General features: G+C 35.4%; 1 protein-coding gene across 2 annotated transcripts in view; it reads left to right on the plus strand.

Annotated features, from left to right (window-relative positions):
* Positions 1 to 20708, plus strand: part of LOC125667914 (uncharacterized) — a 179568-nt gene that overhangs the window by 134343 nt on the left and 24517 nt on the right. The window contains exons 38-44 of one of the 2 annotated variants that reach the window (XM_056161949.1): positions 66 to 318; positions 1190 to 1314; positions 2447 to 2564; positions 6545 to 6730; positions 11096 to 11224; positions 11683 to 11950; positions 15113 to 15462. In XM_056161949.1, coding sequence (XP_056017924.1) covers positions 66 to 318; positions 1190 to 1314; positions 2447 to 2564; positions 6545 to 6730; positions 11096 to 11224; positions 11683 to 11950; positions 15113 to 15396 — 1363 coding nt within the window. In that variant the 3' untranslated portion in view covers positions 15397 to 15462. Of the gene's footprint in view, positions 1 to 65; positions 319 to 1189; positions 1315 to 2446; positions 2565 to 6544; positions 6731 to 11095; positions 11225 to 11682; positions 11951 to 15112; positions 15463 to 20708 lie in introns of those variants that run through there. The other variant, XM_056161948.1, reaches the window with a different exon arrangement.

Raw genomic sequence — 20708 nt, forward strand, 5'->3', positions numbered from 1 at the left:
AAGAACTCTTTAAAGTTTCATCCTTAGCTTTGTCTTCAATATATGTTTCTTTTTCTTTGTTTTAGGTATGCACAGGTGAATGCTCATAAACAACAAAATCCTAAACTGAAAACATTGCTGGCAATGGGAGGATGGACAGCCGGAAGCCTGGCTTACTCAAACATGGCGTCTACAGCGCAAAATCGGAAAGAGTTCATTGATTCTGCTATTTCGTGGTTACGGAAATACAACTTTGATGGCCTCGATATGGATTGGGAATACCCAGCAAACCGGGATGGGAAACCTTATGATAAAGCAAACTTTGCTCATCTTTGTAAGGTAAATTAACTGATTATGGGATGGTCAGTTTTAAATAATAAAAGGTGAAGATAACGAACAATGATCAATCTCATAACTCCTATAAGGAATACAAAATAGAGAGTTGGGCAAACACGTACCCCTGGATATACCACAGAATGATCAGGTGCCTAGGAGAAGTATGCATCCATTGTCGACAGGTCACACCCGCCGTGAGCCCCATATCTTGATCAGGTAAACGGAGTTATCCGTAGTCAAAATCTGAGTGCTAAGAAAGGCCTAACAATCGGTATGAAACACATCTGACAGCATTTGACCTAATGACAAGTTGTACTGGCAAACTACATCGTTATAACGACCATAGAATATATATCTTTTCACAACAACAGATTTATTGCTTACTATTTGTATTCTAAACAAGCTGTGTGTAGCATTGTATAAATCTTGATAGTACGAATTATTGAGTTTTGTATATTATATAAATATCAGTAAAGTACTACAGACCGGCCACGGTAACATTGTGATTAAGGGCGTTCACTTCACAAATAAATCCCCGGATCGACTTTTTGACCCCAACACCATGTTACACCTACACTGTAATACCTTTAAATAGACAGCGATTGTTCCTTCGCCAAGCACCCAGCTTTTAGCTTTAGAAATGAAAAGTACGGATCCTTTAAATATGTCCTTAAAATAGGAGATCAGTAGGCGATTTCTCGATAAAGAACCAACCCTGACGCTATGCACAAGTCAAAATTTATGATACTTCACTTAAACCTGGTTACATCTCTACATGAGTGAAAATTTCTTTAATGGGACGTAAAATTACACAAGGAAAATAAATTAAAATGATAAAGCTTGATATAGTACAAGTATGCTTTCAAAATTGTAGGAAACACGTGAAGCATTTGACAAGGAAGCTGCTACCACAGGGAGGGAGCGGTTATTATTTACAGCCGCTGTTGGCGCAGGGCAGAGTGTCATAGACACTGCTTACGACGTCCCAGTGATGGCAAAGTACGCTTATATTTTTGTTCCATTTAACATTTTAAGCAGGATTCGAACTGAACTTCCCTAATCGGGTGTTGTATCAGCTACCCTATCTTGTTAGTGGTCATTAACCGAATTGATCACTACATTCCCTCTTCTTTAAAGGTTTTTGTCACCAAAAACTCACAATCCAGGATTCTTAAATCCTGGCAGACCTTTCAATTGTCAGTTCCGTGGAGTTGGTCATCAGGAAATTTCGAGAACAATGACTCGATACGATGGAGTTATAAGTAGATGAGTTGGATTCAATTGTCATTGGCAAAATACTTCGATTGGAAGAGCACTTAAAGATATATTCAGAGGGCCTGAGTTTAAATCTCGGTCTGTTGCGTTTTATTTTCTACTTTTAGAGGGATAAAGATCCTAGATTGTGAGGGGGGGGATAAAGACTATTAAAACGGAAATAATGTGACAGTCAACCGAATATAGCTCCCCGTAGCCAGATAAGTCAGTTGATGGAACATCTGATAAGAGATGCAGGAGACCCAGTTGAAATCAATGTCTAGTCTGTTGCATTCTTCTCACCCTGAAATTCTAACTTCCATCAAGACTTTTTCTAAATCAGTAATTACAAGAACCAAAATTGATTTTAAAGTAAACTATCATGTTACAACATATAAGTTTTTAAAAGTATAATGAGATACTACCTTAAGTCTATTCACATCATTATATTGAATAAAGCGTGTTAGTCCTCCATGAAAAATATGCCAGTATGAAGAGAATCAAGGTATATCACTTCATATACTTTCCAAAACAGTTAAACTGCAAGACATTTGATATATTTACATTTTCTATTGTATTCACCTTGTTACATACAATGTCATGTTGACGGCACTGTATAACGTCATGATGAATAACGTTGAAGTACCTCGTTTTGATTTTGACATCCCAGTTGCTAGTATTTCAAAATTGAAAGTATATGTTTGAATTGCTAACAATATTAAGGGCAAAATCAGAATAAATGTAAATATTATGAAATAAAAGCAAATGTTACGGTACTCAATAACAATAGTTTTTGTATACCATGACATTTTACTTTTATATTTTAGTAAAGATTTCCTACATGATTAATGCATTTATAATCATTTTTCTCTATCAGATACATGGACTTTATTTGTACAATGACGTACGACCTGCATGGATCTTGGGAGTCATTCACTGGTCTACATACTGGACTCTACGCCTCGAACAATGATTCGGATAAAACTTTGAATGTTGTAAGTACCTATCAAGGTATGGTATGGTATATTGTAAAGCTAAATGTATTTTAATACATAGCATCAATAATAACCTGTCATATTGAGTAGAAGCATTCCCATTCCCTCTGCCAGATAGATAAAATTTAATTTTAATCTATATATTATATCATAGCAAAAATGATTTGGCGTCAACAATCTTTTGAATTTACGGAGTACAATGCAAAAAGGTTGTTAAAATCGTTCGTTATGGCAATGCCGCATGTACAAAATAACACCTTCATTGCCTCATTCTTTATTGTTGAATTATTCTTCATTTAAATAATCAGAATTCTGTGCTTCATTTATGTACCTTCACCAAATATACCCTTTAAATGAGTGTAGACATTTCATGCATATATGTAAAGGAAGAGATTCCACTAATCTTAAGTCTACAAAGACATTATCATATGATTTATTGTTACTTGTAAACCGCAACTTACATGTAGATGGTCTTTTTTACTTTATCAACATTGTTTTTATGGTATAAATAAAGTTGCCATTAAGTCGCGCAATATGACGTTTAAAAAAAAGAAATCCGAAAATAAAAAACCCCAGCATGAAATGTTCCTTAGATATACCACAGGGGCTAAGCCCGTTTTGGACCCGAACTCTGTGATACCATAAATATAGAAAGGGGTCTAACTCTGACACAGATAAAAAAAACTAACCACTCGCTTCAAATGCCTAAAAAATCTTAAACTAGGTAAGCTATGCGTAATTTGTCGTTTTCCTTGCATAGATTAATGTTTTAACTACTTGCATGCCAAATTTCAAGTCATTGGTTCTTAAAATAACAAAGATATACGTCATCGTTCTCTCGATTTCACTTGTTTATTTTTACTAGGACATTTACCGGTCCAGGTCACGGAGTCGTTTCTCGCCAATGACAGCAGCGAAATTCAGACTAGTATGGAAGATTTCGGACCTGTCAATTAAAATTTCACATCAATTATACGCTACTTACTTCCTCATATTTTAATAATGTTCTTCGTGTAGACGTTACACGACTTATATTTCCTTAGCAGCATCAACTGTTGACAAGATCTGCCATTTTAATGAATACACTAAATACCCGAAATGTCTAAAACTTTAAACAAGGGGGGAGTGGGTAATAATAATCTAAATGAAATAGAATAAACAAAAACAAAAAATTAAAAAAGCAAAGAAATAATGTTCAATTTCCTTCTCTAAGTGCAATATCACAAGAATAATGTTTTGATCAGTTTTAAGGTATTTGAGATTTTAAGTCTATCGGGTATTTAGTGTATTCATTAAAATGGCAGATCTTGTCAACAGTTGATGCCGCTGAGGAAAAATAAGTCGTGTAACGTCTACACAAAGAACATTATTAAAATATGAGGAAGTAAGTAGCGTATAATTGATTTGAAATTTTAATTGACAGGTCCGAAATCTTCCATACTAGCCTGAATTTCACTGCTGTCATTGGCGAGAAACGACTCCGTGACCTGGACCGGTAAATGTCCTAGTAAAAATAAACAAGTGAAATCGAGAGAACGATGACGTATATCTTTGTTATTTTAAGAACCAATGACTTGAAATTTGGCATGCAAGTAGTTAAAACATTAATTTATGCAAGGAAAACGACAAATTACGCATAGCTTACCTAGTTTAAGATTTTTTAGGTATTTGAAGCGAGTGGTTAGTTTTTCATCTGTGTCAGAGTTAGACCCCTTTCTATATTTATGGTATCACAGAGTTCGGGCCCAAAACGGGCTTAGCCCCTGTGAGATATACTAAGAAAAACACTATTTAATTCAAAGGGGAATACATTGAATTAAAAAACACATTTTAAAAAAACACAAATAGACATGAACAAAAAATCTCAAGCTCATTGATAGTCATGTTAAACTTTATTTTAGAGCCATTCAGTATCACCTCAGTCTTACATGAATGTGGCATAGTTTCACATCCACCACAGTATCTACCTTGGTGTCACTCAGTATCTCCTCAGTACTGTCAGTGGACACGTCAGGTCACTCAGTATCTCCTCAGTACTGTCAGTGGACACGTCAGGTCACTCAGTATCTCCTCAGTATTGTCAGTGGATACTTCAGGTCACTCAGTATCTCCTCAGTACTCTCAGTGGATACTTCAGGTCACTCAGTATCTCCTCAGTACTGTCAGTGGATACTTCAGGTCACTCAGTATCTCCTCAATACTGTCAGTGGATACTTCAGGTCACTCAGTATCTCCTCAATACTGTCAGTGGATACTTCAGGTCACTCAGTATCTCCTCGGTACTGTCAGTGGATACTTCAGCTCACTCAGTACTGTCAGTGGACACCTCGGGTCACTCAGTATCTCCTCAGTACTGTCAGTGGATACTTCAGCTCACCAAGTATCTCCTTGGTAATGTCAGTGGACACTTCATCTCACTCAGTACTGTCAGTGGATACTTCAGGTCACTCAGTATCTCCTCAGTACTGTCAGGTGGTCACGTCAGGTCACTCAGTATCTCCTCGGTACTGTCAGTGGATACTTCAGCTCACTCAGTATCTCCTCAGTACTGTCAGTGGACACTTCAGCTCACCCAGTATCTCCTCGGTACTGTCAGTGGACACTTCAGATCACTCAGTACTGTCAGTGGACATGTCAGGTCACTCAGTATCTCCTCAGTACTGTCAGTGGACACGTCAGCTCACCCAGTATCTCCTCGGTACTGTCAGTGGATACTTCAGCTCACTCAATATCTCCTCAGTACTGTCAGTGGACACTTTCAGCTCACCCAGTATCTCCTCGGTACTGTCAGTGGACACTTCAGGTCAATCAGTACTGTCAGTGGACACGTCAGGTCACTCAGTATCTCATCAGTACTGTCAGTGGATACTTTAGGTCGATCAGTATTTCCTCGGTACTGTCAGTTGACACTTCAGGTCACTCAGTACTGTCAGTGGACACTTCAGGTCACTCAATATCTCCTCAAGGCGCTGATATTTACTTTAAAAACCTTATCCACGAACACTCATAAGGTACATGTGCATTTTGGGCAGCTCTGACACCGTGGTCATAAAGTTAACATGAGCTACTATCTCACCTTTTCGTTATATTTATCAACAAGATGTGTTTGTGAAACACAAATGCCTCCGATAATGGCCAATTCCGAAGATGGCCAAGGTCACAAGGGCAAATATCTTGGTACCAGTAGAAAGATCTTGTCAAAAGAAATGCTCATGTACAATATGAAAGCTCTAATATTTACCATTTAGAAGCTATGACCAATGTAAAAAAAAAAATAATAAAGTAGGTCAAATGTCAAGGTCAAAAGGTTCAATACCAACGGAAAGATCTTGTAACAAGGAACTTTCATGTGAAATATTAAAGCTCTATCATTTACTGTTCAAAACTTATTAGCAAGGTTAAAGTTTTCAAAAAGTAGGTCAAACTCCAAGGTCACAGGGTCAGAAATGTTGGTACCCACGGAAAGGTCTTGTCACAAGGAATACTCATGTGAAATATCAAAGCTCTATCACTTACTGTTCAAAAGTTATTAGCAAGGTTAAAGTTTCAGACAGAATTACAGTATGACAAAATGACAGAATGACAGACAGGACAAAAATAATATGCCCTCCGATCTTCGATCTCGGGGGCATAAAAATCAAAGTGAGACTTGGAACAGATATGAGCTTTTCTACGTTTTATACTTACTAAGCAGTTGACGATCTCTCTTTATCGAATATATTACTGTTGAGCTAAATACTTTTACCCACGGCGTGTGTACAATAATTTATTTTGTGTAGACTTTTTGCACATAAGAATTCAACAATGGGGAATAACTAAATAATAACTACATAGCAACTTAGAAATTGCATTTTACAACAAAATCTTTTATGATCTGTCATTATTTAAAAACACAAATGCTGGTGAATCTATATATGTACTAGGTATAAAAGTAACAATTGCAGTTTGTTAACTTCTTTGAAAATCTTATATTTCTAAAGGCATTTGCAGCGAATTATTGGCATCAGAAAGGAGTACCCCGAGAAAAGTTGATCATTGGGCTGGGAACCTATGGCAGAAGTTTCACCCTGGTGGACGCGTCTAACCACGGGGTCGGTGCTCCAGTATCGGGCGCTGGAAAAGCAGGTCCCTACACGAGAGAGAAAGGCTTTCTGTCTTATTATGAGGTATATAGGTCTTTAAAAAAGCATGTGTTTCCGGCAATATCTTCTTCAAAATTAGGGTCGGTAGGTTGATATTTTTTTGTGAACAATATATCTGAACTTCCTGAAATTTCATCTCACGAACAGTTCCCATGTTCCTCCTCAAAGACGTCTGTCAAACTTTGACGGTGTTCCAAGCATTTAATTAAGCACGTTTTTAGCTTCTTTTGCAATTTTGATTGCAAATATCGAGCTAATCGGAGATTCCTTTGACTCTTACCACCGCTTTTACACAGTGACGTGGGAGAGTCAGAGCGGACTCCATATTGAAAAATGGAACTTCAGTGACACCAGCTTGTGTCACTGCTTTGCCTACCTATTACAACTTTATTTCGCGGATCTACCTTCGAAGACGCAAGGATTCATTTATCGGATGATTATCATTCAGACTTTGACACCAATTGGAATTTTGTGTATTTGTGTGCTGACTTCATGCATAAAGAAATTGAATGGCGGGGAGTGAGGGTGACCTAAGTCAAAGTGATGCTTCATTTGTTGATGTCAGGGACGTTTAAACAGCTATGACATAATATCAGTCATGGTTAACTTGTACAATAATAATCCCAGTACTGAATTCTCACGTCTTGGAAGGTAGATCCGCGAAATAAAGTTGTAAAAGGTAGACAAACCAGCGATACCAGCTGGTGTCTCGTCGCCGACATTTCCACATTTCAATACGTGCGTAGTTCGCTCTGAATCTCTCCCGCACATGGTGGTGGTAAGAGTCAGAGGAATCTCGGAGTACTTGTTCGCGGTGAGAAATTTTGGCGATGCCGAGATTCTCGCAAATCCTGTAAAAAAAATTTGCCCGCGAATAAAAGTTGGTTTCTGTATGTGTGGAAAATGTATGTAAATCGTTTACAATCTCTCTCTCTCTCTCTCTCTCTCTCTCTCTCTCTCTCTCTCTCTCTCTCTCCAATCATTAGTCCCACCAATTTTGTGATAATTCTATATTGCTTTATTCTTTATAGTCGTTTATGAAAAACATGAAAGAATTTCAGTCGTGGGTTATGCCAAAACCTACGTTTACGAGCGGACTTGCACCCTTTCGTATACAAAACACAGCTTACGCGCACGGAAAACCAGTTTACATGTTCAAGATAAGAGATCACGGCGGGTGTGTGACAACAGGGGATGTTTATTCCTCCTAGACACTTGATCCCACCTCTGATGTGTCCAGGGGTACATGTATGTGTTTACCCTACTCTAAATTTTGTATTCTTTATGAGATTGATTACTGTTCGTGATCTTCACGTTTTCGTAAAGGGTACGCTTATGTATACGTTTCCATTTATGACATTTACTAAATCTGCGAATTGGTTGCGAACTTGCCGGGTAGAAAGTTTGACAAATTCTGGGGATTTTACAAAAATCAAGTATTCAGAACATAATACATATGTAATCATGTACAAGATGAAATCAATAATACGAGGCTCTTTTTCTGTTTTACTTTTTATTTCCAACATGTACACGAGAAAAAGAGACAATACATCCTAGAGGCACTCGCTTAATCCACACCTGGGGTGCCAAGGTGCCTGGTATTTAAACACTAGTGACGTAGAACTTACCTCCATCCCTATTTAGACTCTTATTACGTATTTGCCATTTAAATTCCCAATACTGAGGGCAAGCCTAAAATATTCTATGTGTCCATACATTATAATCTAAACATAATTTTTGAAATCGTGAAAATTAGATTGTTTTATTTTTTCTGAGTATTAGACACAATGTATAGAGTTGAGAGTGTATCAAATATTAAATATTCTTTACTATGTACAGTCTAAAAGCTCTTATATTTTCCACAATCATCTGTACATAACTCTGACCACAAAACAAAATATGGGAAGTTCAATACGCATTAATAAAGTTCAACAAAATTCTAAGTACAATGTACATGCACCTGAAAACATTGAAGTACCATAGCAATTTGCTATATATTGGGATACATCCATTTAAACTGTTTAGCAGTTATTTACATCACATGTTGTGTTCAATGTGTTTGTTGCGACGCCCATTCACAAACTAAACAGTGTCCAGGTTGTAATTTTTTTTTCAAACTCGACACATTGTAAGTATGTTTCAAGTAAGAAAATAAATCTAAATGGAAAACGTAATATTGAAAAAAAATTCCGTGAGGGATTCGAATCTGGTCGTTAAAAAAAATGACTTTACGTATTAAAATCTACGACCTTATCCACTGAACCAAGCAGTCGAATTTAAGTTATAAAGGAAAATTAACGTACAGGGTGAAGTTGATATCAGTGAAATCGTTTCGACTTTTTGAAATTTACAACAAAAATGCCCTTGTGAAACAAAATTTCAAGCGACAGTCTTTTTTAGTAGAAAACTCAAAGAACATGTTCATGCTAAATTTATTTTGTTTCACGGAGACAGTTTTTCTGAATTTCGGGGATACCCCTCTATTTTAACGTTAAAAATCATATAAATCGCTTAAATTGCTTGATTTGAATTATTTTGGCTAATTCTTGTTAATACACGTCTTTTAAACTTGTTTTCAAAAATGTTTGAATCAAGATATTAGTTTCAATTGGTTTTATCATATATTTGAATAACTTTATTTTATAGATATTTCACCCAACACCTTTAGGGAAATTAACATGAAACGTGCAACACCTTCTTTATAATATGTTTAAAATATATAATATTAAAAAATCATTTAGTTCGCGTGACTAGAGCATGCAAAGGGCCAACTTCTTACAAATATTGTATATTTATATATCTTGGTGTAAATCAAAGTATTCTATCAGAATGTCTTGCAAGTTCACTGTTGTTGGTATTTGCTGAATTAGATGATAACAAAACTTTTAAACATTTTCTGAGATTAAATTGTTATCGCGTAGCGAGTTACTCCATGGCATCAGGTCCGTTCTGCGGATTTACTTCTTCACTACCACCCTTATACGCAACTGAAAATAGTTTGACTGACAGTGTTTGTTAATTGATTTGTTAAATGAAATCATTACTGTGCATAAATTTTTTAATAATATCAATGGTGAAAATATTTTAGAATCAGACATCGACCTAGTATATCACAATAAAAATATTTTTAATCGTGCATGAATATAAGGAAGAGGTGGGTTAGATGAATAACGACTTTGTATTACTTGATATATTGCATTTAACTTTCCGTGAAAATAAATAATATGGCGATTCTTGAACTAATATTCGAACAGGATTCTGACGAAAATATATCTGAAATGAATTAACGGATTCTATATTTGCTTTGTGTAAATAAACAACGAACGAGTTAACATCATTTACATATTCACGTGGTACATTTTTGCGGGAATACTTCATATAAACAAACCGAAAGCATGAGCGATAAAGATATTTGAAGACTTTAAGAGAATAATTTGTATCGATATCTGCTACATATTGTGTCCGGGCTGTTACTTTATGTGACGCGGTCGATATTTTCCACACACACACACACACAATCCGTTGCATTCGTGCTAATACGGAAACAGAAAACCAAAGTGTGGTGATCTGGGAAATCGGATCACACTCTGGGAAATCAACAGTATCAAAAAACCAAACATTGATTTGATGGGTATATATATATATATATATATATATATATATATATATATATATATATATATCACTAAAATTAACCAACGACACGAACAACAATGAATTGTCAAATTTTCAGGACAACTTGTCCCTTCCTCAGGACAATAGAATAAGAAAACTAAATAGAAAAGGACACCCCGTTTACCTGACCAGGATATAGGGCTCACGGCGGGTGTGACCGGTCGACAGGGGATGCTTACTTCTCCTAGGCACCTGATCCCACCTCTGGTGTGTCCAGGAGTTCGTGTTTGCCCAACTATCTATTTTGCATTGATTGTAGGAGTAATGAGATTGATCACTGTTCGTTATCTTCACCTTACACTAAAACTACAACTAAACTACAAAAGCTGATAACAAACAAAGCGTCTACATATTAAAATCATTGAGTGTAATATGTGGCAATAGAAAAGTCTGTTCCCATCGAGCGTCAAGACTGATCAGTCCTACGCTGGATCTTTTCTATGTAAATATTCTATCGTCCTGAGGAAGAGACCGGTTGTCCTGAAAATTTGACAATTCACTTTTGTCCTTGTCGTTGGTCATTTTTAGTGCTTTTTATATCCTTTTTTATACTATTAGATCCGACACTTTGGATGTTGAGTGTTGTTGGATTATAGTGATATATATATATATATATATATATATATATATATATATATATATATATATTCAAAATTCAAATACTGCAGTTACAGTGAGATCGCTTGTTGATAATAATTGTAAATATACATGCAGATTTGTGAGATGCAGAAGAGTGGTCAGGGTACTACATACAGAGACCCGGTAGCCAAAGTTCCGTATTTCGTGAATCCAAGTACGAAACTGTGGGTTGGTTTTGATGACAAGGAGAGTCTCTATACAAAGGTGAGAAAACTTTCTTTTTTAAAACCTGGTCTATTGACGGTACATCCAGTTTGCAGGGCCGTAAATTAACCTTCAATTTGGAGGAGGCAGGAAATTAGGCGGGGGTCTGGGGGCCGCCCAGGCCCCCAGACACTGAGCACATTTTGTGCACACTGAACACGTTTCGTGCAAAATCCTTGATTCTAGGGCCTTCTAAGATGTTACTTGACTAACTCATTCTAAAAGAAAGATTTGGAATGCTTTTTAAGGGAGGTATCATGTTCTTAGTTATTGGAAACAACATAAATTCTAATGAACTTTAAATTTTAATTTTTTTTGGCTCAAAAGTTGGAGGAGGCAGCTGCCTCCTCCGCCTCCATGTAATTTACGGCCCTGGTTTGTTTTCAAGCAAGCGCAATATGTTTAATCTGATTGGTTTTGCAATAAGTTTCATTTGTTTAAAGTTATAACAATTTTAGATTTCAGAACTCGTCATCAAAGATGGCTATGGAGGAGCCATGATCTGGTCTCTCCCCCTGGATGATTTTAAAGGCACATTCTGTGGGCAGGGAACATACCCATTGATTTCTTTGATTAAGGAGGAGCTTGAGACAGCCAGTTGGGGAAGACCCGTAAACCGCAGTACAGACCTCACCGTCAAACCAACGAAGAGTCTTGTTACCACCAAACCACCATCTGTTACCACTAAACCGCCGTCTGTAACCACCATAATTCAAGAAGGACAGGGTAAATCTTACACACATATATATCTTTTCCTTAAATATAACTACATATCTAAGTATGCAAGGTCCTGGGGTTTTGTTTGTATCCTGTATATAAGTTAAGAAAACATAACCAGTCCTTGAATTTGAAAATGCAGATATGAAAATACTCAAAGATTGTGATAGAAATTGTTTTTCCATTATTACTTCTATCTGTCCTTCCTTATGATGCCTATCTGTACGACAGTATAGGGCAATTAATTTTCCCCTGCAATTTTCATCTTTCCTTTGATATCATAGTGGACATAATTCACGTGGATTTCTGTTTCGAGAATGTGTAGCATTGTACAAGGTATTATCGGTGTGTGTTTATGGAAATGCTGTTCAAATGCCCTGCCAATGGGATCTATACTTCAATCCCATACTCAATTCATGTGACTAACGTTAAAGCAATATGAGTTATAATCGGCAGCAAATTTTAATGCAGATTTTATGCAGCTTTATGTTCACTGGGAAGAGGTGATTACAATATTTTACTCAACATACAATTAGCGTACATACTTACCAAATGCAACCCTGTGATGTCCATTTATTTGAATTCAGCATTGCTCATTATCTTTCGGTAATACGAAGATTATTGATCGTCAAGAAGGCACGTGTGAGATGCTGAAAACAAATTGGTATCGAAGATGGAATCAAAGGCAATTGCCCATCTCTTATACGCCCGTCGTTAGACGGAACGTATGTTGTGACGTTGTCTGGCTGTCCGTCCGATGTGATATTTTACAGACTTTTTTCTGTAACAAATGCATGTACAGCTTTGATATTTGGTCACAATCCTTCCCGCAAGACGCATAGGAATGAGTTTGCATTTCAGCTGCATTGGTTGACCATGACTTACTTTAGGGCTAAAAGTAGGTCAAACATTTTTTTCGGACTTTTTTATCGTTATGGATACAGATATTGCCATGAAATTTAGTCATAAGCTTCCTCCTGGAGGAATACAAGTTCGATTTGTATTTCAGCTGTATTGGTCCGTCTGTCCGTGACCTACTTTAGGGCTAAAAGTATGTTAAACAGTTTTCCGGCCTTTTCTTTTCGTCATGGATAGAAATTTAGTCACAAGCTTCCTCTCATAGAAATACAAGGTCAGTTAGCATTTCAGCTGGATTGGTGCACCATGACTTACTTTAGGGTTAGAAGTAGGTCAAGCAGTTTTCCCGATTTTTTTTATTTGTTTTTTTTTTTTTGTTGTTTTTTGTTTTTGTTTGTTATGGATACAGGTATTGCCCGGAAATTTTGTCACAACCTCCTTCTCAGAGAAATGCATAATCAGTTCACATTTTCACCATGAACTACTGTAAGACTTTTCTATTTAGAATGTGTGTGAAATCAATTCAGAGTGCATAATATGCTTTCAGGTTGAATTTCAATGTCCGACAGGCGTATGTTGTATTGTTTGCGGTACTCTTGTTACATGTACGAGGGGGTATGTTATGCGTACACAAAATTTTTACTAAATTATACAAAATACTGATCACCAATATAAATTTTACACTTTTTAACTTTAAATTGTCTTCCATCTTCAGTCTTTTTTGTGCCGACCCAGTCGATTTAGACTTGAGAACTTGTTTCAGCACATTTGTTTCAACGTCAACAATTGTTCGAGCGCGCGCAGAACTCTGACCTAAGGTCACTTGCATACTGCGTTTACGTCTTACAAATACTGTCTTGTAAGACAAGTAATTCAATATTTTCTTTCTAAAATTGTAAGTGTGATTTCATCTTTGTTGTCATTTTTTTAATTTTAAACTTACGAAACATTGCTGCTGATTACAGTTCATATTGCTTTAAATATAGCCAAGTTATGACAACCATGGATTCCAGACTCAGGAATTCATATTATAGCAATGAAAATTAGATCATGTTATATGCATCCTTAGACTGTTTAACCTGAGAATCAACAGGAAAAAAATTACCTATTCATGCCTATCCTACTAATCAAGTTTTATGAACATTCGAAAAAAAGGGTTCAATCTCTATTTATTATTCGCATAACAATTGCAATATGCATACTAGAAAACCTCGTGTAATGGTCTTGACCAACCTATGTATTAAGGTTGGTTGTCATTTAAAGGGTTCTCGAAATCTACTGCCATACCAACCGACAGGTGCAAACCATTTCCTACTCTTCTTCTAAATGTTATTTGAATAAAAGGATAATGAAAACAAGATAACCCTTACAACCACATCTGAATTGAGGATGGAATATTTTGATACAGAAGGCCTTAGTACATGTATTACATGTACATTGGGACAGGCATGAAATGTATAAATACTAATGATTTGTTGCAATTTTGTCCTAATTTGCAGCAGAACTAATACACATCTTGTATGTTTGAAAATAATATTAATATAAGTTAGGCAGAATTTCCTCTGATAATTTTCAGATTTATAGTCATATTTCTTTCATACTTTCAATACTTAGATATTTTTGGAAGTTTTCCAGATAAGAACACAGGTGTAATAACATGCGTAATGACATTAAAAATGTAGGGGTTTGATTTTATAGGAAAGAGAAAATCTTTTTTTTTCACACACACACACCCTAAAAAGTATCAGAGTTAGGGCACCTAAATTGTTCCCAGGAAATAACATGTAAATTTACTATGCTCTATTACTTTTGCAAGTTATAAATCATTCCCATAATTTAAAGGAAAAAAAACATTTGGAGGAGGGTGTCACTTTTCTACTGGAGACAAGACATTTTTTTTAATTTTTGAAATGCGTTAATAAAGCGATAGTAGTCTGAAAATATAGTTCCCGTTAATTCAGGTTCCCCTTTCCCAATTTAAGTATTAGATATTACAAATGCTCCATGATTTACATCTTTCACAATTGAAGAAAATGCATGTACAGATACACTTATGTCGCATATCTTCTAATTTGTCTGAATGACGATAAGAATCTATCCTTAAGTTATTCGTCATTTTTTGACCACAATTCCTCATGCACTGAGTGAAATCATGCTAATCTTAAGTAGATCTATGACTCTAACATGAATACAACTTTTCAAAGCTGTACCATACTGATGTACATGTATCCTTCTTTATCATTTTATTGATGACTGAATTTATTTATGCATGATTGTATTATTTGACATTCTTCTCCATTTACTAAATTGTAGAGGTGGATTGTAGCATTTCTCCCGACGGATATTACAGATTTCCGTATGATTGTTCCAAATACGTTCAGTGTGCGAGTGGAAGAACATACATGCAAAGCTGCCCGCCAACTCTAGAGTTCAACACTAAAACTAACCGGTGTGACTGGCCTTATAATGTGGATTGTACACCATTAGTCACGAAAGGTTTACCAAAAACCTTAGAATTAAGCTGTGGCTTTCATATAACACCTCATGTTTTACTCATAATTTTGCCATCTTTAATTTATCTACTTCTACGCTCATAATTTATTATATTGTTTAATTTGAACATTCTTTTTACTGATATCACAATAAAAAGCCATTGTTTTGTATGTATCATTCATATCTATAGATCAAATGCTTCATTTCATGTAGCCTATATGTTTATAGATTCATTCACATCACGTGGATTATGAATACAGTATATCATTTTGTCTGCATATGAGCACAGTACGGCAAACTTCCACCAGAGTTCGTTTGCTCACAAACCAAACTCTTCCACTTAGGCATTATGGGATAGCGATTTCGTAGGCCGCGTATACTGTGACGTCACTGTAGAATGACGAAAAAACATAACGTCAAACGTAAACAACTTTCAAAACAAGAACGTAAACATCAAATTCATTACTTTACACAATAATTTGAACAGAGTATCCCTACTTTTTAATGATCTTTTGATCATTTTATGTTTAAAATAAAATCCATACCTTTATATTAATGCTTTTAATATTAATATCTTCAGACTTTTAACTGCGAACTACTTCTTTAGTGTAATTTGTCTGCGTGATAATCGCGGACTCACAATATACAAATCTGTATATTGTGGTGCGTCACATAGGAGAGGTCTATTCGTAGGCACTGTGACGTAATGAGGCCTCGACGGGGAGTTTGCACAGTACGGTTCCCAAACAGACCATGTGCGACAGTGTTTTAATGTCACGTGACGCTAACAACTTTTACAAAACATGCTGTCGCGTTTTTACATACATGTATATGTGCAGAACACGCCGCTGCCTTCAACAGTCAGTGAGAAAGACGATAAAGTGTATTAAAAGCGGATTCTTTAAAAAAAAAAGAAAAAAAGTGGAAACATAAAAGCAGTGTCATATTTGCAATTACATGTAATATGGATGAGATACGTACGAGCATCGAAATAACGTGATATAATAAGAATTCAATGTATTTAATTGCTCCCTGAATACTTATCATTTACTTAGTTCTGTGTATCAGTCGAATTCGGGTGATGAACTGCGTATGAGAAACTTAGTTAAACATATTCACTTATTTGTCTCACCGCCGCTTGTAAACAAACTGCTTCGTGCCTTACTACGTACGAGAGTTCTCCAAAGGGAAATAACTCGGACGTATCTCGAAACCGGCGTATTTTACACAACTCGCTGTCGTGTTGTTATAGAACACTCTATCACACTAATAAATACGGAAACGTTAAGTACATGTACTCTGTTTTGTTCACTATTACATCAAAATGTCAATATTAAGAAGTTGATATGTCGCTAATTGTAACAATTAAACGACTTTTAAAACTTGATAAGTTTTCAAACGACATATTTTTTCGTCTTGGTTGTTGTAAAATCAAAATGATAATTTTGTAGCTTATCATCAAAAATTAAGTCAATAAAATGAATGTTGTCCAGGTTATTACACAACTTTTGAAAGATGATATTTGATGTAAGTCGCCGAAAAAATGCCGACAAGATGCCAATTTTATGCTCAAAATAAATAATTTTTAACGATATCTTTTAATCAGCCAAACGACTTAATGAAATCGGTTTTGAATGTTGCGATTTGCTTTCAAAACGGCGTAATTAAAATCGCTTTTATTCAATCGTTTGGTTGATTAAATGATAAAATATGTAATATATAAATATTGCATGTAGTTGATTGATTGTTTGTATAATTATTATTACACCTCAGAATGTTTTTGCTATATAAATGTTAGGTAAATAAATTTGCTATTTCTTATAGATAACGCTAGCCGTGAAATAGTTTCTGAACTATCTCATCCTAGGGAAATAGTCTCGAAACTATTTACCGGATGCTATATTTTCCCCACGTTTTCTTTTCTGTAACGTCAAAATCCGATAACTCTAATTAGTTTACTTCACTTTGGTATGTCTGACACAAGTAAAGTCTACTTTGATATATTAAAACACCTATTTACTGACTCTTCAGACAATAGCAAGTTTATTGTCCTCATAGCCAGTAAATAGGTGTATATTGTTTAACGTCCCTCTCCAAAATATTTCTCTCATATGGAGACGCCACCATTGCCGGTGACGGGCTGCAAAATTTAGGCTTATTCTCGGCGCTTACGGCCTTTGAGCAGAGAGGGGTCTTTATCGTGCCACACCTGCTGTGACACGGGACCTAGGTTTTTGAGGTCCCATCCGAGGGACCGCCCATTTAGTCGCCTCTTACAACAAGGGGTACTGAGGACCTATTCTAACCCGGATCCCCACGGTGACTTTGAAAATATTCATCCCTCAAGATACCATTGTCAACCTCAGTTGACAATGGTTTTCTCGGGGTGAAATTTTTAATGTTGCCATCAAGTAAATGCAATGTATTTTTTTTTTATTTCACTGAATGTTATACGATAGCTTAAACAACAAAGCAGACAAACTTGTACGTCTGTTTACATTTGATCAATCACTATCATGCGATGTTATATATACAGAATGTATCAATGCAGGTATTCGCGTTTATTACAAACGCTCAAACGACAATCTACTGCGAACCATAAACGCATAAATTTAACGCATGTGATAATTTTTATATTATACTTTCGTGTAATATACTCGAATCTGATTGGTCGAGGACCATTTGAAAAAAACATGATATTTCCCTCTGAGAATAGAAAGCAGCGCTCCGGGGTGAAAGTATCTAGCAATGGGTAACACTACTTGACAACGGGTGATTTTATAAAGAACTATCACATGTGTCAAATTTATGCGCGTAGAGTTTGCCGTAGATTGTTAGTATTACTACACCACCACCACCACCCCCCCCTTTTTTTTTATATATAACTATGTTCCCCTAACAAAGTTTGGGAACATATTGTTTTTACTCTGCTTCTTACTATTATTTTTCTCCGGTACTTTTTTGTCCGAGAGTGTTCTCAGAAACTACATGAGTGACCGATATGAAACTTTCCAAGGTGATAGTGTAGCATTTGTAGATGTGCTGAACGATAGTCCTTTTGTCTACACTCGCACGCACGTGCATTGCAATTTTGGTACAAAATATTCGAAATCAGAATACACATGGGATCGACATGAAACCTTAATAGAATGACATTATATCATTTGTAGATGTGCAAAATGTCACGCATGCACGTGTATCACATTTTTTGTACACTAACTTTGCAATCAATCTAACTTTTTGGTTGTTCATTGCAATGGTTTGATTTCCATATCATAGGTAGATATTGAGACCCTTAAATGATTTTCGTGGTCAAAATTACCAATCTGCACGTGCATGTACGTGCGCTTCTTTTTGATTGGATAATTATACTTAAACACCTGTAACTCTTCTTAAGGTAGTGATTGCATGGGTCATTGAAAATTAATGAATCTATGAATTTTTTTTAATTTTTACATATTTTGTAGTTGACAGTATCTGTAACTCGTTATGAAAGTATCATGTATGGTTTTCACGGAATTTGTGATGCTACGGTTGTCATAGTAACCCCTCTTGTCGACTTTCTGTAATAAATGGTACAGGTGTTTCAGACGGTGTTTAAAATTGATACAAATTCTATATCAAATTGAAGTTAAAAATAATTTGTATCAAGATGTCCATTTGTTTTCATATGAAGTAGTAGCACGGCTCCTTATGAAAAATTGTACAATTTTTAGAAGGCAATTATTCACCAAAACAGACATTTCCACCCCCTGAGAAATAAATGACCAATGAATTCTTTTTATTTTGACATATGTTAGTAGGAATTTTTCCTGAAAGTATCAATATTGGTTTTCAGGTTTACTATGGCGCTATGATCACTATAGTTACCCCCTCCTTACATAAATGCTGCAGGTGATAATTACAATAGATATGTATCTTACATGTATTTATTTTAACTCATGTTAAAACTATAAATATGTTTTCATGTTTACTATTGAAATAATTTCACATAGAATGATAGTACTGTGGCTTTGGAGATGTTTTTATTACTTTCTGTTTGAAATTACTTGTATAATCACGCTCTGTAAGTGTATGTTAAAAACGCGGGAAATGTAACACACCCATGCAAACTGTGCATTGTGACGTATTTTCTGCGATGTTTTTGTTTCTCATTTCAAACCAAGCGATTATCAAAAAACAACAAAACTTTATTTATTTTTTAAATTATAAGAAATAACTGAACTAATTGAGCAAAATCATATTAATAGTAAATGCTGTTTTCAAAATTCACACTTTTTGATTTCTCTTAACATCCACGTTACATAGTAGATCCCCTCTTAGCTGACGATCTCAAAGTGGACGATGAGAATATTTGTTGCAAAATAAAGTGTTTTAAATCTATGTATAGTGTACTTAGGAAAGATATGATTAAAATAATCAATATTGTTTGCTTAAAATGACGCGTTTACATAACCCGTGTTTCCTCGGCCTAACGATTTCCCTTGGATATTATACATGTATATCCAGCACTTTAGATTTACGTGCACTAACACCATATACATTTTATGAAATTCATAGCATTATATACTATAATTTTAATAGGCCTAGTGGTCTGTGAATTAAATTTACGTTTTCTAAGAGTAAAAATTAACCGGGGAGCGGGGGAGGGTACATGAATCATGTTGACGTACACTATGACTATTATTTAAAAAATGATTAAAACATAAGGGATTTTTCATTTGTATTTATTTTACTTGTATATTTCTAAACATATTTTCACTTTATCCTGTGTCTGGTTATATCTGACAGGTCTTTGTTTCCATCGTCTGTCATTATTACTGATGCTTAGTGCTTGGCGGATTGTGGAATTGGAAACGAAAATAGTCTCTTTTTTAGAATATACATGAATAAACCACGTGATGCCTTGCAATCACTACTTTAATGAACTGAATGAGTTGATATTCACAGCATAGGTAGATAATATGTGTATCTATATATTGGTTTAATACAAAATGCCAACGCACACGCCCATGCATCGTCTTCCAAATGTTCATTTTTTTTTTAAAGGACGCTAACGTTTTTGTTTTTCATTAAATTCTTTTGATGTTAAAGTTTTATGTGTGTTTTAGTACTCCTTAAAAATTGCTGTAATTAAAATTACTGCTCAGCACGTACATGCACGTGTTCTGATTTCTGATTGGACGATTTTAAAATCACTAGTACTATAACTTTCTTATCTGTGATGCAAACATTATGAAATTTATATGATACAAATGACATCAAGAAAATTAAGGACTCATACTCGCCTGCGCGTGTATGCACGTGCATTGCTTTCTTTCATTTCTTGGTACTGAAATGACCATATTAAACGTACCAACTAAAAGCTAGAATAAAATAGTTTTTGCTATAGGTTTACAATGACACCACTTTTTAA

Source organism: Ostrea edulis, chromosome 4 (genome assembly GCF_947568905.1).
Source record: "Ostrea edulis chromosome 4, xbOstEdul1.1, whole genome shotgun sequence".
Lineage (NCBI taxonomy): Eukaryota > Metazoa > Mollusca > Bivalvia > Ostreida > Ostreidae > Ostrea > Ostrea edulis.